This window comes from Sphaerodactylus townsendi, linkage group LG01 (assembly GCF_021028975.2).
Source record: "Sphaerodactylus townsendi isolate TG3544 linkage group LG01, MPM_Stown_v2.3, whole genome shotgun sequence".
Taxonomy (NCBI): Eukaryota; Metazoa; Chordata; class Lepidosauria; order Squamata; family Sphaerodactylidae; genus Sphaerodactylus; species Sphaerodactylus townsendi.
In genome coordinates this window covers 118,092,421-118,115,262 of record NC_059425.1, presented here as the reverse complement: position 1 = coordinate 118,115,262, position 22,842 = coordinate 118,092,421, and the positions used below count along the sequence as shown (strand labels likewise).

The 22,842-nt window shown below is 41.4% G+C and overlaps 1 protein-coding gene across 1 annotated transcript; it reads right to left on the bottom strand.

The window, feature by feature from the left end:
* Window positions 1–717: 717 nt before the first annotated feature.
* Window positions 718–22,179, bottom strand: GPRC6A (G protein-coupled receptor class C group 6 member A). The gene is made up of 6 exons (XM_048492241.1): window positions 21,986–22,179; window positions 19,460–19,763; window positions 14,875–15,705; window positions 13,236–13,448; window positions 10,167–10,290; window positions 718–1,850 (listed from the first exon to the last, which is right to left on the bottom strand). Exons 1-6 carry the CDS (start codon window positions 22,177–22,179, stop codon window positions 718–720), a joined length of 2,799 nt encoding a protein of 932 aa, XP_048348198.1.
* Window positions 22,180–22,842: the final 663 nt, after the last annotated feature.

Below are 22,842 nucleotides of genomic sequence, written 5' to 3'. Positions count from 1 at the left end.
GGTTGTGCTGCCTGGCTGCATCTGCTCTCTGACCAGCAATTGAAACCCTCCCCTGTAATATTTCATGTCAGACTGCTATGGAGCAGAGACAGTAACAAAGTTGGTTTTTATCAGCTGTTTCTTCGTCTTCTTGTTTCCTTCTGTCAGTCTGTGCATGCTCGCACAGATGTGGATCTGACAGGAAATTTTTCAAAAAAAATTCCCACCCAGCAGCAGCAGCAGCAGCAGCAGCAGCAGCAGCAGCCAATCAGGATAGCCCCTGAGCAGAATGAGCGTTCGACAGCTTCACAGTGGGGAATCCTGCGTGGCTGCTGCCTGAGGATCATTTGGGAGGCACAAGCTGCAGTGGGCATGCTGAAACCGGGCTCAAAAGGTCCCGGTTTTTCCCAAAACGGTTTGACTATGCTTCCATTTTTGAAGTGGGGAATCGACCTGTGTTTTTTGTTGGAGCAGATACCACAGTTAACCTTAGTTAAGGCAAACAAGGGAAAGGGGAATTATGCGCTTGAGTCTGAAGGAAAGAGGGAAAGTGGTACACACCTCTGACTCTCAGTTTGCCAAACAGAGTTTACAGGAAGCCAGTGTTACTCATGTATAGCTGTATATCTCTGATTTGCTGAAAATAGTGTTGATATGGAGGATCAAGGGAGAAGATACCTTTAAAAATTGGTCTATCAGGAGTCTTGTCATCTAGCCACATGCCTACAAGCTGGCTCGTCAAATGCTGGACAGTCTTCTCCTTGGGATTGCAGGCCCTGTTATAGTCTTTGATGGTACATCACCTCTCATTTCCCTGTAGCCAGATGCTTGGAAGTGGCAGCTGCCATTCAACCAGATTTTGTCACTCTTAGTTTTACAGCAAGTATTTGTGCTGAGAATCGGAGGTGTTGCACACCTCGAGTCCACAGAACTGTGGTTTACACTGAGATTCCCTGCACTTTTGGATGAATAGCTGTAAAGCATTTTCAGAAAGGCCGACTTGGTGTTTGCTTCTTGTTTATACAAAATAATATAACATTTGGGGAAGAATGTGCAGCTCAGGATTCCATAGTTGGATATTAAAATGACAATGATTTCAACAGCTGGCAAATATTTGCCAAAAGTAGTTGTGTAGACAGGAATAAATATAATCCAGGCAATGAAATAGATCAGCATGCCAAAGGTTATGAATTTTGCTTCATTGTAGTTTTCAGGTAGTTTCCTGCCTTTAAAGGCACATATGAAACATATGAAAGCCAAAAGAGCTATGTAACCCAACATGATCCCAAGGGCCACAGGGGAGCCTTCATTGCATTCCAGTATAATAACCCTTCGAATGGAGAAATTCTCCTCAACAAAAGGGCTTTTGACCATTATCCACATCACACAAATCAAAACCTGGACACCAGTGCAAAGAGATGCAATAGGAATGGGTTTGTAGAGACACTTCAGGATTTTTTGTATCTTGGGATCAAAACTGAAAGCCAGCAAAATTTTAAGTGACTTAATTAAAATGCAAGAAATGCAAAGTGAAAAACTGATGCCAAATAGAGCTTGCCGAGCTTTGCATTTGTAGGGTTTTGGCTTGCCAACGAAAAGGCCCGTACTAATGAAAGCAAGGAAGTGACAAAGAAGGATAACATAGCAGACGGTTAGGCCACCGGATGCCTTTACAACAGGAGTGTCCACGTTTCTAGTAAATATTATGATAATGGCACAAATCAACACAATTCCAAGAGCAGAGAGAACCAGTAACAAAATAGCAAACCAGTCGTTCCAGTTGAGGTACTGTAGCATCTTCTTAAAGCATGATGAACTGTTCACAGGAGACCAGTGGGTTCTGTTGTTGCATAACATGCAGTAATCCATATCTGCATACAAAGAAAAGTGGGGTTTTAGAAAGTAGCCTTATTTATGGTATACACATCACTGAAGAGGAGATAGAGGCCCAGGGATGTGTAAGGCATAGTTCTGGTCCATTAAAATGAATGGCATCCATATTTTGGGGCTCGTTAAAGCCAGAGCTACTACTACTGAGTCAACCAATTATCACTGCTCATGATGATGATTATAACAATAAGATAATATAGATTCCTGAAGTTCTAACCAGATTATGTTAAATCTCAGAACAAATTCACAAACAGAAGAATCATGCCAAATCATGTCTTTAAAACACAGAGAAGCAAAAACTTAAACTAACATTTTTCTGGCTGAAAATTATTAAATAAATTTCAGTTTAAAACACTTGGAAAAAAAGACAAGGTCAAAGAAATATGGGTGCAGAGGCGGAGCTACCAGGGGACGGGGGGCGTAGCACTGGCCGTGCGCGTGTGCCTATGAGGGGTGGAAAAATCACCCCTGTCCTCTGGCCACTGCTTTCGCTCATTTTTAGTTAGCAGGTTGGAGAGCTGCTCTTTCCTCTCAGATCAGGGCCGAGCCCAGGGAACTACACTTCCCAGGAGACCTTGCGAGCTCCAAGGTCTCATGAAAGTGTAGTTCCCACAAGGCCGTTTTCAGCCTGAAGGAAACAGGCCACTTCTCCAGCCTGCACTGCTTCACTAAGGTAAGTGTGGGGGGGGGGGAAGAGGGGGTAGGGTGCTGCGGAGGGGGTGGGCAGAAAACACAGAATGCATGCCAGGTGCGGTATGGCCCAGCTATGCCTCTGTATGGGTCTGTACTATACCCACTCACTAACCATGAAACAACTTGTTCATCTTTAACTGGCCATTCCCTGCAGAGTAGAGGGATACCTCTCTTTAAATCATAGCAACTGGTTGGCCTAAAATATTACCCAGTCTGCAAGTTTTTAGGTTGAGAGGACTGTGTGATATATTGTGACTGTTGCTTTTAAGGACAACATCCAGAGGCTCTCTAGAAAGAAGAGGCTCAGGTCTGGTGACAATAACTGGAAGCCTAGTGGTGGCTTGTTCTGGCTGTTCGGCTCCTAAAAAATCACAGTTCTTATGACCACTACTGCCTCCACCAATGATCCTTTCCCTCCTTCACCAGGAGGGAATAAGGATGTAAGACAGGAATAACTGGGCCCTAGAATTTAGTAATCTATAAAAAGGGTCACTGAGCCATTGGCTTGGATCTTTGTTTCGTCCCTGATCACACTGATGGAGTGAGGGGGTATTTACACCAGTACCCACAAAGTGTTTTGATCATGCTGGGGAATGTGCTTAGCTAATTTGATATTTTTATTTGTTTTATCCTCTTGCCTTTGTGTTTTACCCGAGTCAATTGACCCTGCAATTAGAACTGGACTATTGCCAAATTCCACTTGTGCTTTCAACTTTTGTCTATAAACAAATGCCTATCTTTTTATCTGAAATAAGTTGTTGCTACAATTCCTTAAGCATTCAAACTACTGAGCATTGCTGCCTCAGGGAAGGAAAGAATGTTAACTGCCTTCAGAGATTCCCTGCTGACAAATCCTTGGAACAAAAAAATAAGCAGCAACACCTTCACCAAGTTACCTCACTTAGTTATTGAGATGTCCTTGCACCTTTCAGCTCTGGCCATTGGGGCTCTTAGATCATCTCACATTCCAAATTCCATAACATCCTCCACAATGTGGTGTAACGCAGAAACTTTGTGAGGAGTTTCTTGGCAACCTAAAACGGCCTCCGGGATCTTTCCAGGTATTCTCATGAAAATCTGGGTGGCAAGGAACTCTGTGGTTCCTTTTATTATTATTATTGGTTGATTTCACAGCTGCCAATTTTTTAGCTGGTTGTTGGCCATTACAATTTGAGCCTCACCCAGAGGCCTGGGAAGTTGTATCGACGTAGTACGCCTGTGGATCCCAGTAGGGCTGCCTTCTGAATCTGACAGATGTTAATTTTGTTGATTTGAAGATGTTTCAAGTGCTGCCCTAGTGTTATCAGGATGGCGCCCCGGATGCCAGTTACCACTGGGACGACCTCAGCTGGTTTGTGCCATAGATGCTGAAGCTCAATTTTCAAATCATGGTAATCAGTGACCTTCTCATGTTCTTTTTCAATTACCCTGTTGTCACCAGGTATTGCTATGTGGATGATGGTCACTTTCTTGTCCTCAATCACGGTGATGTCTGGTGCATTGTGTTTCAACACTTTGTCCCTTTGGATTCACAAGTCCCACAGGATCTTGACCTTCTCATTTTCCATTACTTTCTCTGGACAATGTTCCCGCCAGTTTTTAGCTGATCTTATGTTGTAATTCTTGCATAAATTCCAGTGGATAATCTTGGCCACTGAGTTTTGCCTCTGTACTCAGTCTGGGCAATCTTTTTGCAGCAGCTGAGGACATGATCTACAGTTTCATCAGCTTCTTTGCACAATCTTCACTTTGCATCATCTGAGGATTTTTCGATTCTGACCTTGATCAAATTTGTTCTAATGGCTTGCTTTTGAGTGGCTAAAATTAGGGATTCAGTTTCCTTTTTCAGGCTTCCAGTTGTTAACCACAGTCAGGCCTTTTCATTGTCCACCTTGTCCTTGATCTTCTCCAGAAATTGGCTGTGCAGAGCTTTGTTGTGCCAACTTTTGCTCCTCATTTTAATCACATTTTTTTCTGTATTCTTGTTTGGTTTTCAGGGTCTTCAGCAAATGTCTGTTCTTCACCTCAATCAATGCCTGTTCTTGACTTTTGTTCACATAATCGGCCAGCAAATTGTTTGCTTTCACTGTTTGCTTTACTTGAAGTAAGCCTCTGCCACCAGATCTCCGGGGAAGATATAATCTATAAGTATCACTGCATGGGTGTAAGGCATGGTGCATTGTCATACGCTTCTGAGTTTTTTTATCCAATGCTCCAACTCAGCCTGTGTCCAGTTGATGATTCCCGCAGTGTACCTGATGGCGGGTATGGCCCAAGTGTTGATGGTATTAATGGTATTCCCGCCGTTTAATTTAGATTTCAAAATTTTCCTAACTCTGGGTATATTCTCTGTTGACCACAGTCTTGACTTGTCCCTGCTTGATGTTATCTAGCTGTAAAATGCCCAGATATTTATAAGCTGTGTCTTGGTTGCACTTGGTGAGTTGGCCATCAGGCATTTCTATGCCATCACTCTCAGTGATCTTGTTCCTCTTTATTGCCACAGTGGCACAGTTTTCCAGGCCAAATTCCATTGAAATGTCTGTGCTGAATATTCGGACTGTGTTCACTGTTTATCCAGTTTCTGTTCCATCAATTCCAATATGTTTACTATCATTCTTACATTATCTTTAATAAATCTATTGGAAAGGAATCCAACTTGATCAGAGTGAATTATATTTACCAAATTTTTAAAAATCTGTTTACTAAAATAAAAATGAAAATTTTATACTCAGCATTCAATAGAGCAATGGGTCTATAATTTTCCATTACTGTTTTATCTTTTTCTTCTTTGGTGAATAAAAATATATTAGCTTGAATCCAAGATTGTGGGATATCTTTAATCTCTATTTCCTTGATTAATTTAAATAAAAGGTCTACCAAATCCTTTTTGAAAACCTTATTTAAAATGGTATAATCTTCAGGACCTGGACTCTTACTAATTTTTAACCTTTCAATTGCCTCCAAAATTTCTTTTTAATATATTTCTTAATTTAATTTAATTTTTGGAAAAATTTAGTAAATTTCTCTTTAATGTTTCTTTGATCTATTATCATTTTATCTTCCCCTATAATTTTCAAAATTGAATTTTCTTTTCTCTTTTTAAAAAATTTCCATGCCAGCCATTTACTGGCTTTGTTCCTGAATTCAAAATTATGTTGCTTTGTTAACAATATTTGTTTACTAATTTCTTCAGTTCTCATTAAATCCAGTTGTTTTAATGTTCTTCAGTTTTTCATTATACCTTTGTCTTTTGGTTTTCCAATTAACGCTTTCTCTATAATTTTTAATTGCATTGTAAGCATTTCATACCTAGATTTCTTTTGTTTTTTCTTTCTAGTCTCAACTTCAATCAGTATCCCTCTAAAAAAGGCTTTAAAAGTATCCCATATTATTCTCCAATCAGTTTCTCCATTGTGTTTAACTCAAAAATTCTGACATTTTATTTTTGCTATAATTGATAAACTCTTCCTCCAATAATGAGTTTTTCAACTTCCAGTCATTCTTTTCCTATTTCTTAACATCATCTCTATCGATTTATGATCTGTCATACCATTTACTTTTATTTCTCCTTTATATACATCTTTAGCAAACTTAAATGAAATCCATATAGCATCTATCCTGGACCACGATTGGTGTCTTTGTGAAAAAAATGAAGTCTTTCATTTCCCCATTAATGTGTCTCCAAACATCAATCAATCCAAAATTGTTTATTAATTAAAAAAACAATTAGGAAGTTTTCCCTATTCCATCCTTTCTTACCAGCCCCTCCTCTATCTCAAATTGCAGACTCCATTGAAATCTCCTAACATAACTACATCTAAATCATACCAATCCATCATTTTTTCACACAGTACCTTTAAAAATTGCTTTTACCACTGTTGGGTGCATGAGTTCCCCAGCATTTTTCTCCCATTTAGTTCAATTTCAGTCATAACATAACATCCCTCAGGATATGTCAACTTAACTCCAGATAATCTTTAACATAAATAACTTTACCACATTTTTCCTTTCTAGCCACAACAAATTCTAAATCTAACTTCCTGTTGCACAAATATTTACAATTTTTTGTACAACATGGATTTCTTGTAAACAGCATATCTGCAGATTCAATTTCTGTACCTAATTAAACATTTTCCTTCTCTTAATAGGTTTATTTATACCATTGACATTACATGTGATACATTTTATACATTGAAACATAATTGCACCTTAAATTAAATTTTAAGATTACCACAGGGGTTTAGTTACTGCACTTAAGTATCTTATAAGTTTTATCTATTTTTTGTATAATTCTTTCCTGTATTTTCTTTCTCCTTCTCAATTGTTTACAGTCTATCCTCTACTTTTTCTACTTTTTTCTAGTCTATCATTAAAAGTTTTCAGGTCTCCCAACATTTTATTCATCCCTTGTTCTAAGTTCTTTTGGTCATTTCTTGCTTAATTACCTTCAAGTCTTCATCTAATTTTGTCATATTGACATTAGACTAATTAACTGTTATAGTGGTGAAAAGAACCATTGGTCTTGATCTTGTTATCCTTCTTTTGTTTTAGTTAGGACTTTCTCAAGTTGTGGAGTTACTGAAAAGATGGCTCCCTGAGAACTTCTCTGTGAATAGGTTGGATTTTGCAAGGGGATCCACATTCCAATTGCACAGCTACAAATTTCTCCTAACCAGGATGGTGGCTGCCTGTGCCCTTGCATCAAATTGAACAGCATTCTGGGATGTGTCAGAGGTGAACTGGGTCACTCTTATGATCTCAAGAACTGAGTGCTTGTACATCAAAGGGCCCATTTCCATGTTTTACAGTATATTGTTGGCCCATATGACTGTGGCCCGTGTAAAGTTGGAAAGTACTGCCACAGCCCTAATAGCCATGGAGGATGCTTCGTGAGCCCTTTGGAGGGCTGCTTCATTTTTTAAATCAAATTGGTCTATTAGGACATTATCTCCATCTTTTGAGAGGATCAAAGCTGATTGTAGAGCCACTACTGGTGCATCCACTAATGGCACTTTCAGTTCTTCCATTGCCTCCTTAGGAGCGTGTGGAATCTCTTGGCTACTGCCCCTAGTAAGTGTGGGTGGCAATGGAGAAGCACCGTTCCTGCCCATGCACCAAATCTGGATGGGCTGTTAATCTCATCCTTGATTTCAACCTTAAAAGTAATTAACTGAATAATCAAGATTAGAAATATACAAACAGGGGTCCTTCAAGGACTTGCAGGGAACATTTTATTTTTCCTCTCTCCCTTCCTAAAAGCATCCATAATCTTGTCCTACTCCCTTCTCTCCTTCCCACCCAGCAGCCAGTCTACCCTTATCTGTCCTTTGTCTTCAGGGTTCCCGCTTTCTCTCCCCCTGGCAGCATCTCCAGCCCACCTATCGAGCTGGGTTTAGTTTCATGGTTGGGAACCTGCAAAGACTTGCATGGAGCGCCTTACTTTCTGCTGTATCTCTCTCCCCACACTATTTCTTTACTCCTAGCAGCCCCATCATCTTTCCATGTTTCCTTCTCTCCTTCCCATCTACCATCCAACCTACTATTTATGTGCTCACACCTTCATTTTATTATTTATTATTTACTTAATGTATACTCCATCTTTCTTTCCAAAGTGGCTTACATCATTTTCCTCTTCTAGTCCATTTAATCCTCACAACAACCCTGAGGTACATTAGAGTGGGAGAGAAGTAAATGGCTCAAGATTACCCAGTGAGATTTCACTGCAGGATGGGAATCAAACCTGTGTTTGAAAACGCTAACCACAACATTACACTGACTTTTGCATAGTGGCTGCTGTTGAACAGTAGCAAGAAGCCACCCCACAAGGACTGTGTCATGCAAGTCAAGCTGTAGCAAGTTACTTGGTAGTCAGTGATGGGCCTGGCCCCAGTGTGCCCTCCTGCAAAGGCCAAAACAGCCCTCGGAAGGGCCCTGTCTTTTACTGATAAAACCAAAATTTCAACTGGCAATGCTGCTGTGGTTGCCTAGCAGCAGAATCAGAAAGCATTCATGTCTGAAGGTTACAGGTGCTGCTTTTATTATTTTTAAGGGGGAATGGGTAAACCCCTCAATGCATTAATGTTTAAAAAAGATTTTGGCAATAACTGCAAGCTTGTGGCTTTTCTCTGATTTGTAGAAAAATCGGGCTTGTCTGTTCATAATTTCTCGGTCTGAATTTAAGTATCCACAGATGGGGCCATGATGACAATTAATATTATATTAATGAGGCAGCCTACACTTAGAAAATTACATTAATTATTAATAACACAGCCTACTTTAAAGAATAAAGGAGGAGTAGGAATAGGAGTTTGGATTTATACCCCACCTTTCTCATCTGTAAGGAGTCTCAAAGCAGCTTACAAACTCCTTTGCTTCCTCTTCCGACAAGACACCTTATGAGTTAGGTGAGCTGAAAGAGTTCGTAGAAAACTGTGACTAGCCCAAGGTCACCTAGCAGGAATGTAGGAGTGGGAAACAAATCTGGTTAACCAGATAAAAGTCTGCTACTCGTGTAGAGGAGTGGGGACTCAAACCTGGTTCTCCAGTTTAGAGTCCACCATTCTTAACCACTACACCATGCTGGTGTGAGTATGTGTTTGAGTACATGTATTAATGCCAATTGATCTCTTTCCCCCTCACAACTATGACCAGTGGTGAAGCAATAATGGGAACATCCAGGGACAATTGTCCTGGGCACCCCCTGTTATGGCACATTACTAACCCTAACCCAAGCCCAAACCCCTCCCCCTTCCCCCTTGGCCTGCCCTGGTCCTGCCCCAACAGGCTGATCCAGCTGGCAGAGCCAGCTGAAGGAGCACTCTGTTGGGGCAGGGCCAGAGCAAGGAGGGAAAGAAACCCAGCCCTGCAGGCTGCCTGAGGCTGCCACTGTGCCATTAAGGTAAGTTAGGTGCAGGGGGTGGGGGCGCAGCCTGGGCCCAGCAGAAGCATTCTCCTGCCCCCCCCCCAAAAAAAAGGCCAGCTGGACCTGCAGGGGCCCATCAGGGGCCCTGCAGAAGCCTTCCCTCCCCCCATTACCCAAAAAGGCCAGCCGGACCTGCAGGGGCCCATCAGAAGCCTTCCCTCCCCCATCAGATGCCTCCAGCACTCCAGCCTCAACATTGTTTTTTTAAGCTGAGAAAGGGATCCCTTCTTGGCTTAAAACAAATAAACACCAAGGCTGAGCACCCCCCTCTCTCTGAGAGGCTCTGAGAAGCTCAGAGAGGGGTGCTCCAGTCTCCTCTGCCAAGGATCTCAGGATCCATGGGCACTCTCAGCACTCCCAGCCCCCACCCCATCCCCATCCAGCTTGCTCTGCCCATGGATCATAGGATCCATGGACAGGACCAGTTCTCCAAGCCATGCCATGCCCAAGCTCCTTTGAAATGACCTGGTGCAAAAAAGTTGTTTTGTTGTGGTGGGGGAGGGAGGTCGCCTATGGGGGTGGGGGGGAGCAAAACTCAGATTTTGCCCTGGGCTCTATTTTTCCTAGCTACACCTCTGCCTATGACAACCACAGAGATAAATGGCTCTGAAAATTTGTTTTCAGGTTACAAATATGTTTCTTTTTTAAGTTAAAAAAATGAACATTCTGGTCATCTCACCTGATTGATTAGTGTAGTAGTTTTCTGGACAGCTTACACATTCATAGCAGCAGGTATGTGGGCTTGCTGAGACCTTTTTCACTTGTCCTGGGTGGCATTTCTGGGAACATTTTGATTGAACATTCTGCAAGTTGGAAGATTAAGAACAAAATGTTCTTACCATGTTATTTGGTAATCTGACCCTACAACTTTGAAAATAAAGGAGCAACTTTGCAGCCACAAATAAGTCAATAAAAAGTTTGGACTTTTGATAACTTTTATCATTTATAATATAGGTGGATTATTTTCAAGTGCACAAACTATTTCACCTATTATTACCTTGTAGCAATCCTTACAACCACTTTATAAGGCAGATAACTATCACTTTATTGCAGACATGGACTCAGACTGACAGAGTGACTTGCATTTGGTACGTTCCTGACTGAAACAAGATTTTAACTAGTAGAAAAGAGCAAGAACCCAGCAGCACCTTAAAGACTATCAAAATTTCTGACAAGGCACGAGCTTTCATGAGTTTCAGCTCACTTCCTCAGATACAGCTAGAATGTGAATCCATCTGTCCTTATGTCAAGAAGAATGAATTCAGACACTCAGTGGCAATAGCATGTAAATATTAATAGCAAATAAATGACAACAACAGGTGTGATTGGATTAGTTGTGATATGCAGAGGGGTAGTAGGGATGGAGAAATCAGCATTGGAAATGACACCAGATTTCATGCAGTTTGTTGCTCAGCCATTATGCTTCACTCGCTCTTACTTTGCATAACTAGAAGAAACAGAGTTTGCATTTATACCTTGCTTTTCTCAATCATAAGGAGTTTCCAAGCAGCTTACAAGCACTTTCCCTTCCTCTCTCCACAACAAACACCTTGTGTGGTAGATGGGGCTGAGACAGTTCTAAAAAACTGTGACTACCCAAGGTCACCCCGCAGGCTTCATATGCAGGAGTGGGGAAACAAATCCAGTTCATCGGGTTAGCATGGCCCTCTCTTAACCACTACATCATGCTAGCTCTCCAAAGTTCTGGAGAAAATGTAAGCTGCTTTTGTACATAGCTTGTAATTAGACAAAATAATTTAAAAAATGCTTTATGTATGCTTTATGCCAAATACAAACAATGCTTTGTTCCTGAGATCTCAAGGCAGTCTGAAAAAAATGAGTAATGCTTATGCAGTGCTTAATTGCCCCTTTTATGGCTTTACTAAGCAGATTTTTGAGCTGTGTTGTCAATGGAACAAAACATGTATATAGGTATCTCATAGAAAGCAAGCATTTCTCAAATGACTTTCAGCTCTTTGTAAATTGAGAGCCTAACCAAACATTATAAACCATTCAAGTTCACCATAGGAACTCGCAGCTGTACAGTAGCTGTTAGTTCCTGGTGGAAACTCATCAGCAATCATGCTGCATGGCATAATTTGGAGAGAGGCTGCTGCACAGGAGAAAAACAAATTTCTACCTTTTCCTCTGTGCTGTTTTCTGCAGCTGAAACAACTCAGGAGCTGCAAAGAGAAGTCTTATTTGTTCCATAGGGAGCCAGAATATGAACTTAATGCTTGCACATGTGTCTCCCTATAGAGCAATCTCCTCACTGTGGCCTCTGGGCTGTTTCAGCCAATGAAAACAGCCCAGGGAGCAGGCAGGAATTCTTTACTTTCTTGCACCATGGTCCTGAACCAAGTGGGGCTCGGTTGCTCATTTACTCACAAACTACCACTGGGAACTTGTCTCCATGGCAAATTTGAGAAGTTGGTAATGTCTGGTTAGTCTCTTAGTCTTCAACCTAAAGCATATAATAAAATTCAGTAGAATAGCTTGCCTATTTTGCCGGTTGCTGCAAAGAAACCACTTGGGAACTGAACTTCTTCCTGGCTGCTCATATGAATGACTTGCAGAACTGCAAATTTGGGTCAACTCTGTGGCATACTGCTAATGGGAAACATGCACCCATGTCCCTGGACACATCTTATGTGGTCACGTGGGAGGGTGCAAAAATCGTCCCTGTAAGCCCCACCCACATCATGCTGGTTCCGTCGTCACTCTTGGCCCCGCCCACATCTTCCTATTTCTGCTGCCTCCTCATTAGTCCTCTCAGCCCTGCCCACATCCTCCTCCAGCTGCCTCCCTCATCCCTCTCTTCCCTGCCCATGTTGTGCTGGCTCCATCTTCGCTCTTGGCCCCACCCACATCTTTCTGTTCTTGCTGCCTCCGTGACTTCTTAGTCCCAGTAGCTCCCTGCCCCCCCCCCCCCCACTTCCCTGGCTGACTCACTGGCTCCCAGGCAGCAAGGCAAGTCCCAGCCCGTACTGTGTCCTGAAAAATCATTTCCTTGTTTGGTGTTTCAGCTCCTCAAGACCAAGTATGTGTGCTGGGAAATGCAGGAGTCCAAAGTACTAACAAAGGTTTGAACTGCATATGATCTGACAGACACTGTAAGCTCTTTGAAAAATTTAGTGTTTTGGCTATCTTTGCCTTCATGTTTCTGCTTGTTCCTTGATTGTATACCAAGCAAGATTGTCTTGATAGTCTTTGCAATGAACCACAAGGAATAATGTTTTTAAGTAATGTGTGTGATGAGGCATGCCTTTAAGAGTTTGCCTTTAAAAAATTTTCACAGCAGTAATAAAACATTTTGAAAGCATTTTGAAAACATTGTCAAATTTTTTTTATTTCTGCTGTGTGGCATGGCCCATTGCTGTGTTCAGATTTGTGAGCTGGGGCATGTTCTATAATGTGATGGTGACTTTGAAATGACCTGGTGCAAAAAAGCATCGTTTGGCTGTGGTAGGAAAGGGCAGGCAGCCATGCGGGGGAGGGGGGAATTTCAGACTTTGTCCCTGGGCTCCATTTCCCCTAGATACGCCTCTGGGACAACCCACTCATTAAACAGTACTATTGGTGCAGTCTCCTGCCCACCTTCATTTCCTCCCATGTAAAACTTACGACACTTCCAAGATAGTGAACTAAAGTTTGAAACCAAGAGCACAGGAAGTTCTGGTGGGGTTATGTTGAAAAGTGGTTAAGCCCCATATTCATTGCATGAACTTACGTATGAACGTCCAGATACCTTTAGATTCATGAATTCGATTTCATCTTCCTCATCAGCAAAGATGAAGTCATTTTGCTCCAGATCATACTCTCCCATGTTAGTAATCACCATCTGTCCATCAATTTCCTTCCAAACCAGTACATCATAGCCTGTGTTAATGTCTCCATAGGAATCAAAATAGACCTCTCTTTCATTGTCAGTAAATTTTATTTCTTTAAGTTCTTCAAGCAACTGCAGAAAGGAAAATAAGCAGTCACACAAAGCTTATGTTGGAAGAGGGCTTCCCTTCTGCAAAATGTAAGAATGAGCAATACAGAACAACTTAATTTCATACTTCATCATTTAAGTACTTATAAGAATGAAGGCTTTCTAAAATTTTACATAGAGACACTGTTCACAATAAACCTCTTGGCTAAAATAGATTTGCACACATGATTTCTTTCCACACTGTTATCAGGAGCAGAAAATAATTCAGAAGAAAAACTTCTCCAGCAAATTCAAACATATTTACAAATGTTTAGATTTATATTATTTTGATTTTAAATTTTATTACATTCCTACTAACATACAATGTTAGATTTATTTTCCTAATAATGGAACTTCTAGTTTTTCTCTGACTCTGCTGTCTTCTTACCTAAACATGCTTCACTGTCTCCTTTTAGGAAAGATTACAGCAAAGCCAGGATGGTGGTTGCATGGAAAGGAAAATGTGGATCTTCCTGAGTCCTTCCCACATCATTTCCCCTACCTTAGTCCCCTATAAAAAACAAAAAAGGAAACTATATATTGCTGGAGTTAGCAGGACCAGTTAGTACAACTATGTACTTTTGGGGTTGAAAGGTTGCTCAGGATCAGAGCCTGCCAGGCAAACATTCTGGGCTTTCCTTCAGCAAGTGATGGTAGGGAGAATCCCTTCAGCTGCACACAAAATGTAAGGCACAAGCTGAGGGTGAAACTGACCAGAGAGCAAAACTGTTGAGCGGGAACATGAGATACCTCCTGAGCTGAGCATTCTACACAGCCAGGCAGGAGACGTCTTGCAGGCAGCTTAGGGGGAAAGAGTGAACTTTGAAGCATTTTTTTAAAAAAGACGTCTTGAGCAGAAATAAGGCATCCTCAGGCTGTGTGAAATGCCTTCCAAGGACACCTTTTTTGTTTCCTTAGGACTATTTCAGCTATGCAGAATGGACCATTGTTAGAAAGCTCTCAAGGGGGCACATGAAAACAAACAAAACACATGTCCTTAATTTTTAAAAAAATTAATTACCACAAAGCCAACAGATTAAACTGCCTAAGTGTTAAAGACCTTCCTACTGGAGTTGAATGTTGGTGTCAGCAGTTCAGCTACTATAGATTGCAGTGTAGGTTGGGAAGTTAATTGATGGTGTATATGATTTTTAAAGTTAAAATTCAATATATCATAAATATGTTGCAGACTGTTCAGGCAAAGGCAGTCCAAATATCCTTTCAATCAATCAATCAATCAATCAATCAATCAATCAATCAATCAATCAATCAATCAATCAATCAATCAATCAATCAATCAATCAATCAATCAATAGTTGACCAGTTGTTTACATAGTGAGATAAAATCAGGAGACAAATGCAGACCATGAAAGAGGCCTGTAAAGAACACAGAATTAATATAAAATCATACCTCCCAAGGGGCAAAAGCATATGGGTCTTTACAGTTTCTGTCCTTGCATTGGTTCCGAATGGCATATGCAATGGCATGCACAGCAAGCATGGTGCTATGGATAAATCCTGGTTCAATGTTGGCAATTAGAAACTCCTCTCTCCATTGCTGGCTACTTGTAATCGTGTGGTTCAGCACCAACATGTCTAAAGAGTAATTTGAAATGCACTTACTCAAATCTTGATCTTTTATATGTGAACACGTTGACATAAGCAAGGTGTACTCCCTCAAGAACATGTTGTTTTCAATGGGAGTTGAATGTAGATTGCTCAAGAAGTTTTGGAAAGATGACATATTGCCACTTTTGAATGTAAATCCAACCACTTTCCCCAGGCGACTGATATTTGGAATGGTGCTGATTTTGACCCCAGCTGACCAATTATCACTTGCAATCCACGTCTTATTTATGTTTCTCTCAATTGCTTTTCTGAAAAGTCTCATTACATGGAATTGCCTCAGAAAGACAACAATGACATTTACCCTGGTTTCCTTGACAATCGTCTCAAGAGCTTGATTAATTTTGCCATGAATGGTGCTGTCTGAAAGATAAGCAGGCAACATTTCTTTAAATGCAATGCAGACGTTGTTGGCCATGGCCTGCATCCCAAAGCTCTCCACAGCGAGGCGCCCAAAGTCATCATCAGTGGCTATGATTCCAATCCAGTTCCATCCTGACTTGTGGATCAACTGTGCCATTGCTTTGGTCTGGTAGGAATCACTAGGCACCGTACGCAAGAAAGAAGGGAAGCGCACTTTGTCACTGAGGATTTCAGCAGTTGATGCATGACTCACCTATGGGGTAAAAGAACAGCTCTTTTATAGAAGCAGAACCAACAACCAAAATAATTGTAATAGTTCATCCTTTGAGGGCTGAACTCTTATGGCATCAAGTAAGCATGACATGGGATTGTCAAATGCCTGGAGAAAATCATGTCTTCTCACTTCAGTAGAGGCTTAATGGTTTGCTACTTACTAGGTGATTTTTATTTTTTATTTTTTATTAGACTTATAAAACACCCTCCCCCAAAGGGCTCAGGGTGGTGGACAACAGAATAAAACAATAAAACCTGAAATTTACACACAATAATAAAAACCTGAATAAAACCATATACAGAATAAGTTACCATAAAATAGGAGCGATACTGTAACAGACAGGATTAAAAACCCTCCTCCCTGCCCCTGAGAGACCTAGATGGAATGGGGCTCATAGTGATCAACCCGACTGGCCAAATGCCTGGCAGAACAGGTCCGTTGTGCAGGCCCTGTGAAAACTTTGCAAGTCCTGCAGAGCTCTGGTCTCTCGGGAGCTTGTTCCACCAGGTAGGGGCCAGGGCTGTAAAAGCCCTGGCCCTTGTGGAGGCCAGCTGGATGTCCTTGGGGCCAGGGACCTCTAATAGGTTCTCCTCCGAGGAGCGGAGGAACCTCGCAGGGCAATATGGGGAGATGCGGTTCCTCAGATATGCAGGCCCAAGGCCACTTATAGCCTTAATGGTTAAAACCAATACTGAAACTGATCTGAAACTCAATGGGCAGCCAGTGCAGATGGTAAAGGACCGGTGTAATCTGGTCCCTGCTGGATGCTCCAGTAAGTAGCCTGGCTGCCACATGTTGCACAAGTTTCAGTTTCCAGATCACAGTCAAAGGCAGCCCAGCATAAAGCAAGTTACAATAATCAAGCCTGGAGGTGACAGCTAAATGCCAATTCCCTCAATTTAGGACCCATAGCAGAGGTCGTAAGTGTTTGAATCACACTAAACAATTGTGCCGGGCACAAACTTGTCATTGCGATAGAGGAAGTAAAATATACCCTCTTCACTTCCTTCACAGCTCCCTCGTAGGATCTCATAAATGTGTGATATGAGTGTTTTGTCCCTTCATCAAAAGTCCGCTGCCCCACTCATTCTAGTTGTCTCAACTCCCGCTTCATCCTTCGCAACTCCTAGGTATACCAAAGGGCTGGGCTGGTGTGAGTGCTGAGAGGATGCTTTGGAGCGACAGCCTCGATGGCTTTAGAGAGCAGAATTGGGATGGTTGCGGGGAGGCAGGAGGGTTTGCTGGGTGCTGAGCAGCTGCTCTGTGGGCTTGGGCTGGGTGTTGGGGGTGGGGAGGCAGGATGGCTTTGCCAAGCCATGGAACAGCTACTCCATTGGCTCGGGCTGATTGTTGGAGGTGGAGGGGGGAGGCTGGAGAGCTTCTGCAGCCCATGGAGCAGCAGCACCAAGGTTCCGCTGCTCTGCGGAGGGGATGGAATGTCATGAGTCCTGTTCTCCTATTGGTGGAGGGTTCGTTGTCAGGGCATTTCATCCTTTAGCCTTTTATTATGGTTAAGATGGAAGATGAATTCACATCCCTAGTTCTTTAGAAGGAATTACTTCAAATGCTGTGAAGTGTTCCTGAAGTTTGAGAAATCGGAAGGGAAAGCAAGTTGGGAAAAAAGAGATCCTTTCAGTATAGTTTATAGGCACCAGAGTTAACACATGAACCTTTGAGTGCTAGCTTGAGTTAACACTGTGAAATATCTTGAAAGTGTATCATATTTTAAAAGCATTGAGATCTCTGTGACTAACTTACATCTCAGCAGTCATCTTAGCAAATTCATCATCTGTACTGAAAATTGGAAACAACCTCATACTTGTATATAGAATTGCCGCCTTTTTTATTGACAATATTCCCTCCCCTAAAGTGTATCCCATTCCCCTAAAGTGTTTAAGAAAATTCTGCTATTTATTTGTTGAACTTTTTAAGAAAAGCTCCTTGCATGGCAATCTGAGGTAAAACAGCAAAAGAATGGAGGGAGGGGAGATCACCTTAGTTCCCAAAGCTGGTTCAGTTAAATATTTATTTTAAAGAGGAACAGGATGGGACAATTGAAGAGAACCCCCAAAGGGTAATATATAGGTGAATTAGGGAACATACATTGTTCCTAATTCACCTAAGGAGGGAGATTTGTCCCCTTGTGATCCCTCACCTTTAAAGTGTTATGTATGTGTGTGCGAGAGTGAGGGAGAGGGAGAGAACAAACAATCGAGAAGCTAAGCTTTACTGTTTCGGCTGTTGGACAGCAACAGCTCAGAGCTGTTGAGCTGACTCCAAGCCCCTGGAATGTTGTCTCCTCAGTCCACCTCTCTTAGAGGCCCTGCAATGGCAAACCACCTCTAAAAGTCTTTTGCCTTGCAAACCCCAAGGAGTCAACATCAGCTGTTGGCAACTTGACGGCACTTAACACATACACAATACATGGATACATATTGTGTACCACCTTTAAGAATCAAGTTATTTATATACATATATGTGTACATACATTTATTTTGCCCTTAACATCCAGTATTTTGCAACCTTGGAATACCAATATCACTAGCAATCACCCAAGTGAAAAATGTCCTTGCAAAATCAGTTGACATGATGATTACTGTAAATAAGGCATCAATGAATGGAAAATGTAATTCAGTTCAAGTTACTGTTAATCCCTCCCCCCCTGCCTTTGACTGTTATACATATTTACTGAGCTCCTTTGGCTGTTTATAAATGGGATAGCAGTGAATTCTGACTTGACACAGGCACAAATGAACAACACTGACACCAAATGGCCAGTGAAGAAGATGTAAAGATTTTTGTTAGAGTATGCTGATATTATATTTCATCAAGCTGATGGTGGAAAGTAATTTGTTACCATCCTACAGTGAGTTTCAGATCTCTTGTTTTACAAATTGACATCTACAATGTATAGAGTCCTAGTTGCACAGCCCTCTGGTGCCTGGCACAGGGGAGAGGCTAAGAGTTGTTGTGGGCAGCTGCTGAGGGCATGAATCCTGTAGGCCAGTCATGCTACCAGCTGTGAATGCCTTGATCACCAGATCAGCACTGATTGATACAACCAGAAAGGAGCAGTATGGAGATTTCTCTCCTTTGTTCCAGAGTAGTGAACTGAATAAGGGCAAAATACTGCCTTGCACACCGCTTAGGCCCTCTTCCACACATGCAAAATAATGCACTTTCAATCCACTTTCACAATTGTTTGAAAGTGGATTTTGCTATTCCGCACAGTAAAATCCAGCTGCAAAGTGCATTGAAAATGGATTGAAAGTGCATTATTCTGCATGTGTGGTAGGGGCATTACAATTTTCAGACATTATTATTCTAACCAGATGAACAGGTTAGGATGCTCCATTGTCAGCATAAATATTGCCAGCAAGAAGAATGTTGCTGCCCATGCAGTGCCAAATATATGGAAGCTGTAAGTGATCATGTTCTAGCTGGTTTATTTTCTTATCTTTTTTTCTCCATTCACACTCAGTTTCCCATTGAAGTCACAAGGGAAAAATACGAACCAAGTAGAATCACCACATCCCAAAGTTATTGGGAATTTACTTCCCTAGTGCTGTTTCTTTCCTAGGTCCAGGCTGCTTTTATATACCCATAAACCAAGTTGATCTCGTTCTCAGCAATGTACAGCTTCTAGAGATCTCATTACAATATTCATGGGCTTAGACCATTACAAAGTCTGATCCTATCATTTAATATGAAAAAAAATCTACTATGGACTTACCTGTGGTATTAGCTGCAAATTCAGTATTCTTGCAACTGACATGGATACTTCTGAATAAGTGGCACCTATGACAGCTTTTACCCTGGGTGTATAGTCTGAATAGTTACATCTCAGTTCTACCACATCTCTAGAAGCATTGAACTTGGCAAGGAACCTCAGCACTGCAGCCATCGCTCTGGTAACCTCCGCACAAGTATCGTAGATTTCATAGCCCAACTTAATTCCAGGCAGGAGCGTAGAGTTGTTGATTATTTCAATGGCATGTACCATCGCAAGACTCTGAAGAAACACTTGCACTTCAAAACTGTCAAGAAACACATAGTTAAATCTATAGCTGTTTCACCACTGCACCATTCTCAGAATTAACCTATGTACTGTGATGTAAAGAGTCGGTGTGGAGCTTAAGAGTAGCAGACCACTTCTCCATATGAAGCCTGTTGGATTTTCCTGGGCCAGACACAGTTCTTTCAGAACTCTCTCAGCCCATACAGAAGCAGGCAATAACAAACTAGTACTAAATGTCTCTTGCCTTGAGAACCCTACAGGGTTGCCATGAGTCAACTGTGATTGGATGGCATGCACACACATACACACACATACAGTGATGTACCAGTGTAGTGCCCTGCAACATGTGAGCAGGTACAGTTTTCCCTACTACTTGTACATCGCCAGAATACATAGCAGCTTTTGTCATCCATGTTGATCTGACACAAACTATTCCTTGGTCCTTTCATCCAGGATGCTCCAACAAGAAAGTGCTCTTTGGAGGAAGGATGGTGGCGGCTCAGTTAGAACCTAGGAATCAGGGATTTTTTCCCTCAGGTTCAACCCTCTCCCATTACATGTCCAACTTGCTTGAAACAATGCATGCAATGGAACAGCTGGAAATCACCGAACCCACCCCATTAAAAAATCTATACCTACGTCACTGCTAGGAATGTCAGATGCCACACAGCCCTACAGATGAAAAAGGTGAAGGGACAAACAGATTTTCTAGATGTGAAAGGTTTCTCTGTTACATGCTAACAGTATCCATTCATTCATTTCATTTCATTTTTTAATCTTGCTCCTCCTCCAAGGGAGCTTAAGGATCTTAATACGTGATCCTCCCACCACCTTCACTGCCAAAAAATTTAAGAATGTACTTGAAACAGGTCTTCAAGTTTGAATAGTATTTATTTGATGGGTTAGTCTGCCATCCAAATGAAAGGACTTCAAATGGTTTCTCATGTAACTCCGTTTGCAATTGCCTTACAGAGCAGTCCTCCTCAGAACACTTTCCTAGGCATAAGCTCCATGGAATAGACATGCTTATAACTGCTTTCTTAGTGTGAAAAAAAAATCTGAACTACATAAGATGACTTTTAATTGTTGTGTTTGAATGGTAAAGGGACACTTGCTTATTTTAAAGTTTTGATTACAAAGAAAGCACTTAAAATGCCCCTTCTCCCTAACAGTGACCAGAAGCTTTTACTTATTAAGTTGTAACAAACTATGCTGCATATAATCTCAAACATGCTTGTGTTACTCAGAAATTGCCTATTTAAAGTCTTCGGTGCTTTGAAAATGTATTTATCTTATGTTGATTGATTAGCTGAGTACACGTTTAAAAGACAGATAATTGATCAATTAAAAATTTTTGCAACTGGTGAATAGCCCTAGCTAGTACTAAGCAGCACCGTGACATTAATACGTTTCTAGATTACTGACACAGTCATTTTAATAGCAGTTAAGCTACAAGGTTGAATCACTTCCTTCTAAGATAATTATATTAACGCAGGGGCTACATTTCAATAAACAAGCACAGGGTGACAGTTTAAGTGCTCTTTGGATTTCATTTTTAAAGTGTTGACACATATAAAACAAACAGTAGGGATTCACAATGGAGTCTCCTTTCTCTTCGATTTACACAGATAAAAGGAGAACCTCGTAGCAATGTTTGGTCATATTTTCTGAAAATTATTCTCAGAATTAGAATTTAACAACGCAATCCTCAACAGAATTATACCCTTCTAAGTTCATTGAAGGCAATGGGCTTTGAAAGGTACAGCTCTACTTGGAGTTCCACTGCAAGTCACTTAGGATTTGGCACAATCAAAATGAGACGTTGACTTTTATATTGCAGCCCAGACGATACGTTGTATTCCAGTTACACAGTAAGTTTCATGCTATATTAATTTTCCATAGCAATAAACAAAGTGCAGTTGTAAACTGACTGTAATAGAGATAACTGTAATAGAGGTAAAAGCCGATAAGACATTTAGAATGTTTCTTTTTTCAAGAGACAGAAATTTACTCCTCCTTGGTTTCATAATATATGAGCAGGAGGCAGTTTGCTCCTAGCAATCACTCACACCAAATTTTATCCTTGCATATCTATCAAAAATCTCCACTGCCAAGTCATTTCATGCAACCAACATATCAAACCATCCTCCAGAGAAATAGCAAAGATTTATGAACACAATACATTTATAAATACCTCCTTTCATCTCGCCATGGCATTATTATTCCACAGTCTTTACTCACCCAGAACAATTGGTAATCACTGGTTTCAGGGGTCTCTCTTCTGAATGCAACATTCTTCCGTGAATTGCAAATAAGCCTCCGATGACAATATCCCCAGGAGAGCTGGCACCCACAAAGTCATCAGGACTCCAGCAAGACTGGCCAATATTGAAACAGGTCAGCAAGACAGGCATCAGTAAACCAAACATTGCCATGATGTCTTCATTTCATTTGATTCTTAGCTGCCTTAAGCCAATTAAGCAGGCTGCACTGCCAAGAACACTGTTCCTATTTCACCTGTAAACAGCACTAAGGAAAAGGCTTGCGCTGGAAGTCAGTCACACCTTAACCAAATGCTGGTTACCAGCTCAAATGGGTCATACTCCTTAACTGGAGGAGTTAAAGGTGGGAGGAGAGAGAGAGAGAGAGAGAGAATGTCATATTCAAATTAGTCCCATAAAGCACTGGTCCATAATCAAAATAACTTTGAGAGCCCCACTGACACTTTTATTAACTCAAGAGAGATATGTTACATTAACTGCTGAAAAGCATTTTTTGGACCATAATTTAATAAATATTTCACTGTCAGCGCATTCTCTGATAACCTCCATTTTCTCTCTGTGCCCCATAGGGGGCTCTTGTAACTCCTAAGCTGTGTCTGGAACCCTGTATTAGCACTCATTCCTTTTCTCTCTCTAAGGTGGTTTCTCTCTCACTGCATCCCATAGTATTCTCTCTTTCTCACTGCATCATCATTTGCCAGCGTTCCTGTGTTTAGAAACATCCTCTGGGCCGTTTCATCAGACCAGGGTCTCACAGCCATCCCATCTGACAGCGACTCCCTTTTCCTCTTTGATTTCCAGTGCACTCGCACACCT